The sequence below is a fragment of the Cryptotermes secundus genome, unplaced genomic scaffold (assembly GCF_002891405.2).
Source record: "Cryptotermes secundus unplaced genomic scaffold, Csec_1.0 scaffold5, whole genome shotgun sequence".
NCBI classification, from domain to species: Eukaryota; Metazoa; Arthropoda; class Insecta; order Blattodea; family Kalotermitidae; genus Cryptotermes; species Cryptotermes secundus.
The window spans coordinates 5,201,650-5,214,693 of record NW_019724742.1 but is presented as its reverse complement, the minus strand read 5'-3'; the positions used below and the strand labels follow the sequence as shown (position 1 = coordinate 5,214,693).

The following is a 13,044-nucleotide window of genomic DNA, read 5'->3' as shown; positions in this document are numbered from 1 at the left end:
TCGCGGATCCTCTTGGTACTCGGTCGTATGTTGGTTGATACCGCAGGCATACAATCGGCGGGAAGCAAGTGGGATCAATAGGCTGTGTTTAAACTCGGTCGGAAAAAGCAAAATTTATAAATAATTTGATAGAAGACAAGTGGTTGTGACACAATAAAATATATCACAGAAATACACAAATAGTGTTACACAGTGCGCTTACTTAGAGGAGTGTTTGCAACTGACGTCGTTGGGACTGTTGGTGTTTTTCGCGGGAACAGTTTCCACAATGAATACTTCACCAGTCAGGACTACAGCCTGGAAGATATGGCTTGTAATTGGAGTCATCAGCATAACAGGTAATAATTGTACTTCATTTTACAACAGTACCATCCTGCCGGTCTTGTCAGTAACAGTAGTCAAAGTACGGTCAAATTTGCCGCATTTCATGGAAGGCTTTTTCACTCTGGTGTAATTAATTGATGTGTTCACATTCGTCATACTTATGCATGTAAAGTAATTAAACGTCTCAGTTATCTTTTTCTCAGATGTTATATAACTGCACTGGGCCTAAACAACTAAAACGTTTATGTTAGAAATTACAACTAAATAGACAGAATGGTCTTTCCTTGCGGCCTAAAACAATCTAACTTAGACGCACTTTCGGCAGAAAAGAGTTGATAGGAAAGACAAGAACATTGTCGGTAGAATTATAAATGGCGTAGTTTCCTGTCCAAACTGCGTCGTACATTCCATGGTCTATGTGCCCCATGTAACACAAGTAAAATAATAGAGAAAATTGAATTCCTTTAGAATATGGCAGCAAGTGCATTTATGACGTTCTCTCTCTGAAATATAGCACCAGTTACGACAGTTAATTGGCGAACTTTGTTGTACCATGTTAAAACAGTAACTTAACTCAGTAAAACTAACAATAAATTGGCGAATTTTGCTGCATCGTACTAAAATAGGAACATAAACTCCAATTTCTGCTATATTTCAGAACAATAATCGCGGAATTTAATTTGTAACTGTATTTTTGAGGCTAGCCAAAAAAGTTATGGCGTTTATTTCTATGGAATGTACGACAATCGATTATTATGGTAAGTTTAGAATTTTATATAGTTGAGGCCAACCTCAGGAATACAGTGAGAAACTGTTCTGCAGCTATGACGTTATTGCTCCGAAATGTAGCAGCAGTGACAGTTTCGTTTCTGTTGTGTTACGTTAGTGTTTTGCTGTGCTACCGTTTCCCGTCAGTACGCATAAATCTTTAGCGTTTTATTACGACCCAACAAGATTCGCGAATTAATTCTGAAAATTCTTACTACATTTCGGAACAAGACTGTCATAAGTGCGCTTCTTACCGTATTCTGAACATGACCCGTGTTTTAACAAGCTTGGGTAGCATATTGTTCCTGTTATAACCATTTGTTCGAGAGAAAATGCCTACGGGAAGCGCAGACAGCATGTATACTACATCGAACTCCTTTTCATATTCAGGGGTAACGCCCGAAACTCATGGGTTTTGGAGAATAAAATGAATATGCTTATGTGTCATCCCCCCCCCCATGAACTGCATTAAGGGTTGCAACAGAACTGCTACCAGCAATGTCTTTAGCTGATTGTGACGACTTCGGCTAGCTATACGTGTCTTCAATTCATTCGGAACTCAAGCAGGTCTATTTCACAAGTTTGGATCGGTGCCCATTGTGAAACTCTGCATTGCAGTGGCAAGATTGTCACTCGTGACTGTCTACAAACATCCAATGCAGACATCCATCAATAACCCTCTAAAGCACAGTGTAAATATATATACCACTTTCCTTTAAGGATGCGACTTGCAGATTTTGGCCACGCTATATATACGTGTGTTTCGTGTGTTCTCAGAACATACATAGATTATTTCTCTAACCGGCTTTAACCCACTGACCTTTGTAATGGAGACGCAGAGTGTTTTCTGTACGATACAAAGTGGATTTTGAAAATATGATTTACATTACCTTCAGGCTTATAATTGGCTTAAGGCTGTTGTCACACTAACCAAACCCAGTTTGACCGACCCAACAAAACACTACAAAGACACGCGTCTCCACGCGCGCAGTGTGACAGTCATGCACGGTCATGCTGGCTCTCTGAGCAAGACACACTGTGCTTGCGGTCTCTCGTCACCATGCTTCGCGCCTCGATATGCTGTTACAGTAGGAGTGAGTCAGTCAAGTGGGGCAAGCAATGGAAGGTGGCACATGTTACGAAACACAGGGGTAGAGAGGCGCAGTTTGTTCAAGTAGCCAATGCTTGTATGATGCTAGATTTGAGGTCCTCGCACCAGTGATTGTGAACATTATGTTCCGGGATTCGGAACCGTGTAGTCTGGTAGAAGTCTGCGGAGTACGTACTGCTACCAAACTTCAGGGTATAGGAGTAAGGCAAACAATCAGCATGCATTCTGCTTGCCACTCCTGGTTTGCTCCACTTACTCTTCGACCCTGAGGATGGAAGCAGTAACCCCACTCGAAATGTCGGCAGATTTCTAGCAGAGTACACGGCGTCACATCATGTAAGACAGTACTCAATACCATACGAGTTTGGTGCATACAACCATTTTGTGGACTGAAACATTTCATCCTTAGGGCATTGGCTTGTGGATGTGTGCAGTAAGGGAACAGTCTGCATTGTTTCCTCTCATTTTTGTCGTGATCTCGACGGAGAGTTGCGAAACACGACTTTTAGCTCCGCCATGTCTCACTGTCTATTATCCATATAACAGTTCCAGGACCGCTGAACAGAGTGGCATGAAATGTTGATACTGGGAAGCATTTATAACATTGTTAACACATCCCATTCTTGGCTAAAATCGGCCAGCAGTAACGAATACATTGGCCGCGCCATAGCTCAAGCGGTTAGTCGCTGGCTTCCCACCGCGGCGGTCCGGGTTCGATCTCGGGTCTGGTCAAGTGGGATTTGTGGTGGACAAAGTGGCGCTGGGGCAGGTTTTATCCGAGTACTTCGGTTTCCTCTGCCAATCTTCATTCCAACAATTGCTCCACAATCACCCTCACCTATCATCCGGGGCTGGTACAATAGGCCACAAGTGGTCGCAGTACAAGGGACTTAGTCCCACCCCACTAGCAATAAAAAAAGAACACATTACATGAAGACTTACATGGGTTTCTGGGCTGTGACACAGCGTAATCTTACAGACGAATACAGACGTTTCGGACAAGAGTGTAGTCCAAGGAATTGGTTGGGTTCTAGATATTGCAGGTTACAAACAGACTCACCGGTAGGGAGGGTTAGAATCTGGAACCGTTGCGTCTAACAATACTGTATTAGAAGATGTCTTAAAGGGAATTAAGAAACATGATACACATTAGTTCGTTCCCTGGCTTCATAAAGAAAACTTGTCCTTAACATAGGCATGAGACTGTAACCCAGGAGGGCCGAAATGAACACGGCCGATAAAGCAAGTGAATATGTTCGCTCCAATTGATGACGCGTGTGAGCTGTTTGTGTGGGAATTGTAAAAACTCACAAAAAGACAATCGGTAACAACTGTAACTAAGTAACTTCGTGGAGCTTACCCCTTCTTGAGAAGCTGTCAGTTGTGCAGCTACTCAAGAACTTCCCAAATTTTATGGAACCCGAAGGTTCATTACCGTGTTCAAAACAGCCCTCCACTGATCCCTTTTCTGAGCCAGATCAATCTAGTCCATGCCACTCAATCCTCTCTAAGATTCATTTTAATATTATCCACAGACCTACGTCTTGATCTTCCTAGAGGTCTCTTTCCTTCTGGCTTTCTCACCAATATCCTATACGCATTCCGATTTTCCTCCACATTCATGCTACATGTCCTGCCCATCTCATCCTTCTTGACTTGATTCTAATTATACGTGGAGAAGAGAACAAGTTATGAAGCTCCTCATTATGCAGTTTTCTCTAACCTCCTGCCACTTCATCTCTCTTCGGTCCAACTATTCTCCCCAGCACCCTGTTCTCAAACGCCCTCGGTCTGTGTTCCTCCCTTAATGTCAGAGACCAAGTTTCACACCCATACAGAACCACAGGTAAAATTATAGTTTTGTATACTCTAATTTTTTACGGTTTTAGCTAGCAGAAGAGAAGACAAAGGGTTCCGGACTGAGTGGTAGAAGGCATTACCCGAATTGATCTCCTCTTAATTTCCACCTGAATCAAATTTTGATATGTTACTACCTCTGAATATGCGAAGTTGCTATGCGTTTGTTTGCGCAGAATGACGTAATTTAGATCACAAAATGAAGGTTAGTGCCCTTGCTGGTTTGGTAGAATTGAAGTGTTCGTGACTGTCGCGCTCAAGTACCGTTAGAAGCATGGTGTGAGGGGCTTGACAGACACCATTTGCTGTAGCAAGGCAGTTCAAAGCGACACGGCGCAGGCACTAGACCGCGGGCGACATTCCGGAAGATTTACAAACCTGCTGACGTCCACTCGGCGCGCGAGCCCTCAACTGCGATTTCTTCGTCCTGCTTCGTGTTCGAGCCTACTCCAAGTTATGTGGGACTTGTGGTGGACAAAGTGTCACTGGGGCAGGTTTTCTCCGAGACCTCCGTTTCCCCTGCCGATTCTTGTTCCTCCGACTGCTCCACATTTATCATAATCCATCATCCTTGGCTGGTACAATAGCTCAGTTAGTGGCCGACGTACCAAGTGGACTCAGTCTCACCCCACCCCAAGGAACTACAGAGACAGTGATTGCTTGAAGGGGACGTGCTTCAGTTTCCGGTGAAGTTAACCGCCATAACTGTTGTACTTGGGGACCTCACAATCCTCATGATCTCAACGGACATGAACGGAACGGCCCGAAGTGGAAAGCGTGGGTCGGATTAGCGGGTGCCAGGAGCGATCGGAGAGTTCCTCTTCCATGAGGAGCGGGACGGGTGCCGTGTGCCTCGACATGCCGGAGAATTGCTCTCTCTGCTTCAGGTGTTTGATGGCTACATCTTCCAGTAAATGGGGGATCATCCATTTCCAGTCACCTGCCACTGAATTCCAAAATACGTGTATATATCGGCCGGGGTGGCCCTATTTCGTGCCCCCTCCGTCATCCGATTTGACCCCCTCGAATATTTTTAAGGGCACTACCACACGCTCAGGCAGCCTGTTCGGCTGGCCTGAACACTCGAACCCTGTGCAGGTAAGCCGCAGTGTCTATGGGATACAGCTAAAATGTTTCAGGTCGGAAGAGATCGCTCGCCTGACTGGATTGTCTTCTGGTATTGACAGCAATCGGTCTGCGCAGGCGTCCCTATAATGACCGTGTGTAGTCTCAAACAGGTCATTCTTTCAGTCCGAGCGTGTTCCAGCTGCTGTTAAAATGGAAGACATTAAGAAAGTGATTCGGTTTTAGAAGATTTTATCGAAATTTATATAGCATTTCCATGTTTATGGAAAGTAAAATCGAAGCAGTTTAATGATAGAGTAGGGAACTATCGGCTTACCAGCAATTAGCTGAGGAGTTATGAGAAAAGGATATTACAGCTAACAAGGAAAGCGCAGTAAAAAATTAACAACTTATGAAGTTCATGATTTATTTTATCCGTCTTCTAGTGCATACATTTATTTATCCCCTCTTTTCACTCTCACTACATGTTTCGGCACCAATGTGCCATCTTCAGGCGCTGATCCAATCCACGACAATCTTATGAAGTTGGTTTAGGCAAGAAACGAAAAGAGTTAAAGCTTCTCTACACTCAGGAGCAGGAGAAGATGAAGCATAGAAGCCCCGTTTATGGCACTACGATTTGATGATATTTTTAACGGACTAGGAAACTCCACGAGATAGAGTGACAAACATGGACGACAGCGATAGAATAGAGATAGAGGTATAATAATAATAATAATAATAATAATAATAATAATAATAATACGTCGGAATTCATTTTCCCGGGCATAATCTGAACGGCAACTCAATCTAAACTGAGAAAATCGTATTTCTGGCCTATACGTGTGTCTGCACAGCCTTGAACTGTTCAGGCCAACCGGACAGGCCACCTGAGCGTATGGAGACGCGTCGAAGATGTTGAGTGTAGCTTCAAACTCGGTGAACTGCCCGATCTGCTCTGTAGGATCGTCGACGCAATGACGCCTCTAACTCCCGCCCAGAGTATCAGTGGGGTGCGTGCCGCGCTGTGGGGGTGCATATGTCCAGCTTCACTTACGGGACAAAATATTTTATAAATCTTTACACGTTATGCCTCGAAGAGCTTGCCCATTTATCTTCATAGGGAGTGAAGTTTGGACGCTTTCTTTTCAGACATTCTGTATCTGATTTAGTTCGTCCGAGAAGGAGTGAACATTGCGAACAGCACGTCCACTTACCGTGAACTGGAACTGGGGCTCTGTCAGTTTCCGTCTGTGTATTGCAGCTCTCCTGGCTTGAAGGAGATGAGTCGCTCTGTAACTGCAGGCGTACTAGAAAACGTTCGTGATTGGTGAATATGATTACCAGCCAGAGATACGGTTTCTGTGACGTACGGTTTCCATCGTTATGGGCCTCCTCTTCTCTCTCCGAGCGGGCTGAGGCACAGAGCGAAAATAATTCCTAATGAGAGGTTTCGAGTGTAAGGCCGCGTTCCATTCGTTTCAGTACTTAGTTCAGAAACCTGATATTATTGCCGGTCGGCTAAAGCCAGGTCTTTGATCAGCAAAAATAAACCTTCCTTGAAAATCGTATTTCTCGACTGCACTTGAAACATACGGAACAAAATATAACCTCCACGTAAAGCGGAGATAAAGAATATGTGGACCTATACCTCTACTCCCCCTAACTTTTTCACATCGTGGTGTTTAATGACAAATTTGCCTGATAACACAACCTTGTGTTTGGCAAGTGGCTGGCTGTCTTGCCAGAAACTTTTGGGTCGGTTTGTCAGCCCCTCAAGGCTACTTCTGGGATAGTACTGTCTGAAAGTGAGGTAAGCGTTCTTCCTTTCTGAGACAGTGGCCCGCCGCGAGGTCTGAGGCATGAACTCTCTTCCCCCGCTGGAACGCTCAAGGCATGGATGCCTGCTTTTATTCTGTTTGTGCTGCCTTTCGACGGGCTGATCCCCCGTCCAAGGAATCCTACTGACTGTCTACAAGACTGAGAAACTGAAGTGAAACAAAGAATTTTGTAATGTCCTATGTTCCAGAGGGAGAAATACGAAATAATAATAATAATAATAATAATAATAATAATAATGACGCATTCAAAACTCCATTTAATAAACCACAAATAAATAAAATTAAACATTGTATCGCACATTCAGTTTCATTCTATGCTAGGTATATGAAATGAAGGTTTATTAGTTAGAGTTTGGTCGTGTTTCAAGGAACGAATAAGTTCCCAGTTCGATTCTCTATGAGGTCATTAGACTTTTCAATTGACATAATCCTTTCAACCACATTTTGTCTCTGGATTCGAATAAGTCTCTGATGGAAATGAGTACCAGGAATTTCCCGGGGGGTAGGGGGTAGCCGGCGCTTAAGGCTGGCAACCTCACCACCATCTGTGAGTAGATTGTCTAGAAAATGTAGGAGCCTCGGCGTCTCACAACTCCATGGGCCTCCAAGACCTGTTACAGGGATAGCTTTACCTTTCTACACGTCTGATGTTCAGGGCTGATGACAATAGAGACATCGAGATTGAACCCTGAAACTGGAGAAAGCATTTCCCCCCGAAACGTTGGTAATCATATGACCGTCTGCACGATGTCATACGCCAGATTTATTTTCTTCGTGAAAACTTGGTATCTCAGTAGGTACCATACACCACAGTCAAAGATTATGTTCCATTGTGTTTCTTTAATTGACGTTTTGGGCGACGAGATGTTCTAGAACATTTGGAGTCGCATGTGAAGCGTCACATTTTGCGTGGGTGTACGATTGCGTTTTTTTTTTTTGTAAATGTATAGTTTCTGGCGCAGAATACCTCCTAAACACGATATTCATTCATGTGACATTAAAAATCTAGTTCCTACCTCATGAAGAGGTTGCAAAGCAAAACCCCACGACGGTGCCTGTGGGTTGTGATGCCATGTGATTCAGGAAAACCCCGGATTTTCTTATGAAGACATCGCCTCCATCTTCAGGGTTAAAAGTACCAAATAAGATATCAGAATAACTAGGCGGCGAGCTGAGATTCTCCTATTCTCTTACCATGAAGATGCAGTCGATATCTCTCTCCGAAATGTCGGGTTCGCACCAAACTGCACGGCGTTACAATCCAGAAGAAGGCACATTTCGCTTTTAGGACACTAATCACTGGTAATTGTGAGAATCATACGGCAGACAAAAGCACACTGTGCGACAAGATGTAGAGTTTTAATAATATTAAAGCAGGTGGTATGTATAGTCACCACTGTTCTTTATTTAAATCGTGTAACCGATGCGAACATGCAATGAAGGCATTTGTTTGTAAGCCTGGCATGCAGATCTCCTGCTCTCTGCTTACACATCCCCCCCCCCAGCCCCGCCACTTAGAAGTGGCACAATGATGCTCTTCCTGCCCCTCTATCCGGCCGTGGCTCATTTTCCAGCGCGCTAATTCGCACCCTGCAATCTGCACTAGGCTGTCCGACCCGGCAGGGCACATGGGTACAGCGCGATGAAATTTCTACTGTCCTCGCTGTTCTTCCGTTGTACTGGATTTTAGGATGGTTGAATCCTACCGTAAATAGGTCGTTGCCTCTCAAACGATTGTACACTTTCGTCTTTCATCTTCGCCTAATTGGTTGAGGCACTGTGCTAGAAACCGGAAGGTCGCGGGTTCTATTCCCAATGAAGTGGAATTTTTCAATTGCCCTAATCTTTCCAGCCGCACTGTGGCCCTGGGGTCTACTCAGCCTCTAACAGAAATGACTACCAGGAATATTCCTGGGGGAGGGGCGTTAAGGGTGGCCGACGCGTAAGGCTGACAAACTTACCGCCATCTGTGAGCCGATTGTCTAGAAAATGTGGAAGCCTCGACGTCTCACAACCCTATGGGCCTCGACGGCCTGTTACAGGGATAGCTTTACCTTACCTTTACTGGCTTTATGTTAAAGTAATTAGGATGTACTGAAAATTATATATGTAGAGTTTCAAGGTTAAAGTGCCCGATATTTCGTGGACAGTCGGGGATAGCGTACCCGGTATAGCAACTGGCTACTGGCTGCACGACCGAGGGGTCGACGTTCGAGTTCCGGTAGGGTCAGAATTTTCTCTTCTCCATATCATTGAGATATGAGGGCCCAACCCCAGCTGTGTTCTTGAGTTGTTGTAATGCGTGGTTGTGGGCTATATTGAAGACGTTTCGGAGGTACATGCCTCCGTCTTCACTATCCAAGCGAGTAGGTTGGTCAGTTGCTGTGGGTACGTAGCGTTCGGTTTACAAAAAGGAAATGGGGATAAAGTAGAGATTGGCGCTACACAATCCGACCCTGAAGATGAAGGCCGTATGTACCTCCGAAACGTCGACAACGACCCAAGAACAGAATCAACATCAGAAATTATGTCTCTAAACGATTGTAACATCTTCGTAGTGGAGACGCAGTGTCTTTTCTGCGCGATATGCCTCGGATCTTGATGTATTGTTGAGAGAAATGCAAATGTTGTAGCAGTTGTAGAAGCAGCATCCAGTAAAACACGTTTGAAATTTCTGTTGTGAATTTTGTTTCCCCAGTCTCTGAGAGATCAAACCGTGTTACAGAAACAAAAGCAGCACAGATGCGCCGACAAGCGTGTAAGAGAATACATGGCTGCTTATTGAGCCCCACCACATCTTAATAATAGAAGTTCGAAGCCTTGTTTGCAGCTTCAAGCATTCGAAATAATATTAGTTGAAATTTCACTCACTAGATGTCTCAGCTCTTAGGTGCGAATAACATGAAGATACAGATGACTGAATGACAGCAGAAAGGTAGATACTATTGAGAACGAAGGTGTTAAGAGGGAAGCGAAAATACAATTATTGCCAAATAAAATAGATGAATAGCAATAAAAGTGGATACTCAACCTGGTTAGCGAAACAGATTCTACCCCGAAACTGAAGAAGACACTAAGAAGAGACGGAATGTATACATGATGTCGGAACAGACTTCACTATGCAGAAGTGAAGAGGTCTGGCGTATTCCTGGGAGATAAACATTGGCCTAAGTGATAATCGTGTAGAGGAGAGAGCTGTCATGGACTAAATATTACTTGTAGGCTTTTGTAATTATAGAAGAAACGATGCATCAGGACTGCCATCTATGAACCACTGATAGTAACTACGTGCTCTGTTACCACAAAGAATTCAGTTCATTACAGAATGGGCCTGTCACAACCTTAAATCGTCGGACAAATTCTCGTTTCAGTTGGACGGTTGACATTCATAGAACTATTTTTGGCCATCTTGCTTTGAGCCCTGTGGATCGACAACAGAGCTTTGCGCAAAGTCGCAAAGGGACTTTGCCATTTACGTCATAAAACTTTAATACAATTTTTGTGGAATTCGATAATACGGACATGTGTAAAAAGTTAGTTGGCCAGCTTGATTTGTAGCAATATTGGCCAATTACAAAGCTTAGTTTATATAAGGCTATAAACGAACTTTTGCATGTGTCCGAAACCCGGCTTACATATTTTATTGTAATGCAATATTGTTTTTTTTTCTGGCTGCTGAAATATGAATTTTGGTCGTTTTGTTTAATACGTTTTGTGTTTTGCAGAAATGCCGTTTATAAACCGACCGCAATGGAGCGCATTTATTGGAAAGCAGCGCTCCCCCGGGAATTCAGTGCACTATATTATCTTTCTTGCTGCGTTTCTGTGAGAATCAGCGGCGCACAGACGCACGGTGTGGGCAGAGTAGTAACCATCATGCTCTGTGTGGTTAGACTGCACACACACCCGAACTTTGTCTGTATTGACTTGTATTCAGGAGGTTTTTGGTTCGATGCCTGACAAGTGTAGTTTTCGTGGTTTCCCTTCAGTCTCTGTACTTCGATTAAGCTACGATTGTTTCCTTTCGCACTTCTACCGTCCGGCCGCAGCAGTATCTCTGTGCCAATCTCGCTTCCTGTTTGTCAGCTGCACCCCACTTCAAGGGGTTCGTACTGATGTGAGTCTCAGGGCAGCAGGTTGCGTGCGCGTCATAGTACCCGTCATTGCACATTCCGAGCAACAGTTGTCTGCAAAATATTGTTTCGTGGCACGCGGTAGCGCAGTTGGCGGAGACACTATGGTACAAGCCGGAAGGTCGTGGTTTCGATTCCCTATGAGGCTATTGGATTTTTCAGTAGATCTCATCCTTCCAGCCGCTCTATGACCCGGGGTCGACCCAGGCTCTAACAAAAACGAGTAACAGGAATCTTCCTGGGGAGTAAAGGGCGGCCGGCACTTAAGGCTGACAACCTCACCACCATCTGTGAGCCGACTGTCTAGAAAATGTGGGAGCCTCGACGTCTCACAACCCAATGGGCCTCCACGGCTTGTTATAGGGATATAATATAGCTTTAATAGCTTGTTTTCATATTCATTGGTCTATAAATACTATCCAACTGCATAATTAGTTAAGCGCTCATGCCATGAAGACATATGGGCGAGTGGAGGTATGGCTCCACCTCACCTGACCTCTGCACTAGATGCAGCTGAGTGGTCAGCTTCACATCCCGGCCCCTCCACTGTCAGGGAAAGAGCCCCCGGCACGTATTGGATAGGGAGGAGGCTGGGTGGGCCCCAGAGTCGATGTGGACGACATGGACAACCGCACTTCCGGTAAGCGCAACAGATGTAGTCCAGTCGGTGTTTCGCTCGGATCCTACTCGTCTTCTGCACAGTTTCGCGTGCCTCGCTGATGTCGGTGGAGAGGAAAATGTCGCGTTGGTTAGGACCGGCTACTGCCTTCCTTTCTCAGTATAGGTTTGCAAGGCCCACTCTGACACCATTCTCCTGGGCCCACTCAGTCTCTCAGAGTGTGGAAGCAGCAACTTTTGATTGCACGCGCGGCTGAGTTCCGGGTACCTCATTTAATGGCTCCAGGCAAGGGTGGCGACAGGGGTCGAGTTGGCCCCGTCACATAGAAATTTGCTTAGAGACCCTAGACTATTCACGATAGAAGATTTTTTAAATGTAATTTTGTTTTACATCAATAATTGATGTGTTTTATTTTTGAATTACGATTCATTTAAAAAATTCCTGGGCGGGGAAGATGTCTGGTTTGCCTCACTCCTCTTGCTGGCGCCCATGGCTCTAGGAGAAAAATGTCGTGACATGTTTTTCCTAGTGAAGTAGACTTCAGCATAGTCGCTTCGGTATACACTTACTTGGTCGTCGACTTACGACCGACTTCCGTTTTGACTGACAGGTCGTAAGTCGATCTGGTCGTATGTCGGCCATATATTTATTAACAGTATTTTTTAACCTTTCTAATCTTTTTATCATCTTTATAATTTATTTTTAAAAACTTTTACATTTTAATCATCTTTTATTTTTCATTTTTCTGGTCGTAAGTGCGGCCGGTCGTAAGTCGACGACCAAGTGTATTGCCACCCCTCGGATGGTAACGCATATCGCAATATTAAACATTAATATAGATTTTATTTATTTTGATTCTTTGTTACTTAGTCACAGCAGAAGTATCGGGTTTTCGTTCCGCATATCAGAAACAATCTTGTGAGCATTGCTGTATGCAAGGGGAGGCTTCATTTCATCTCTGGCTCTGCAGTCCTTTTGTGTGACCTTGGCAGCTTTTTGAGTTTCTTAATCCTATACACATTCGGTAGGACCCCTTGGACGGGAGATCAGCTCGCCCCAAGTCCGCTACCTACACAGAACAACACAAGAACAGAATAAACGCACACAGACATTGATGCCTCGAGTGGGACTGGAACCCAGGATCCCAGCGTTCGAGAGAGCGAAGACTTTTCGTGGCTTAGACCGCGCGGCCACTGTGGTGGCCACTACATAACATACGCTCATGAAACGTGTTGACGCTTAACAGTTCGTTGCTATGGTAACCCGAAATTTCCTATTTTCAGAGCTTTCATCTCACTGTTAGGTTAACTTATATTGTCAGGAGTA

The 13,044-nt window shown here is 44.5% G+C and overlaps 1 protein-coding gene across 1 annotated transcript in view; it reads left to right on the top strand.

Annotated features, from left to right (window-relative positions):
* Window positions 1-37: 37 nt before the first annotated feature.
* LOC111862673 (opioid-binding protein/cell adhesion molecule) overlaps window positions 38-13,044 on the top strand; it is a 357,285-nt gene continuing 344,278 nt past the window's right edge. The window contains exon 1 of the mRNA XM_023848228.2: window positions 38-338. Within this exon, the coding sequence (XP_023703996.1) occupies window positions 269-338 (70 nt within the window). The 5' untranslated portion in view covers window positions 38-268. The remainder of the gene's footprint in view (window positions 339-13,044) is intronic.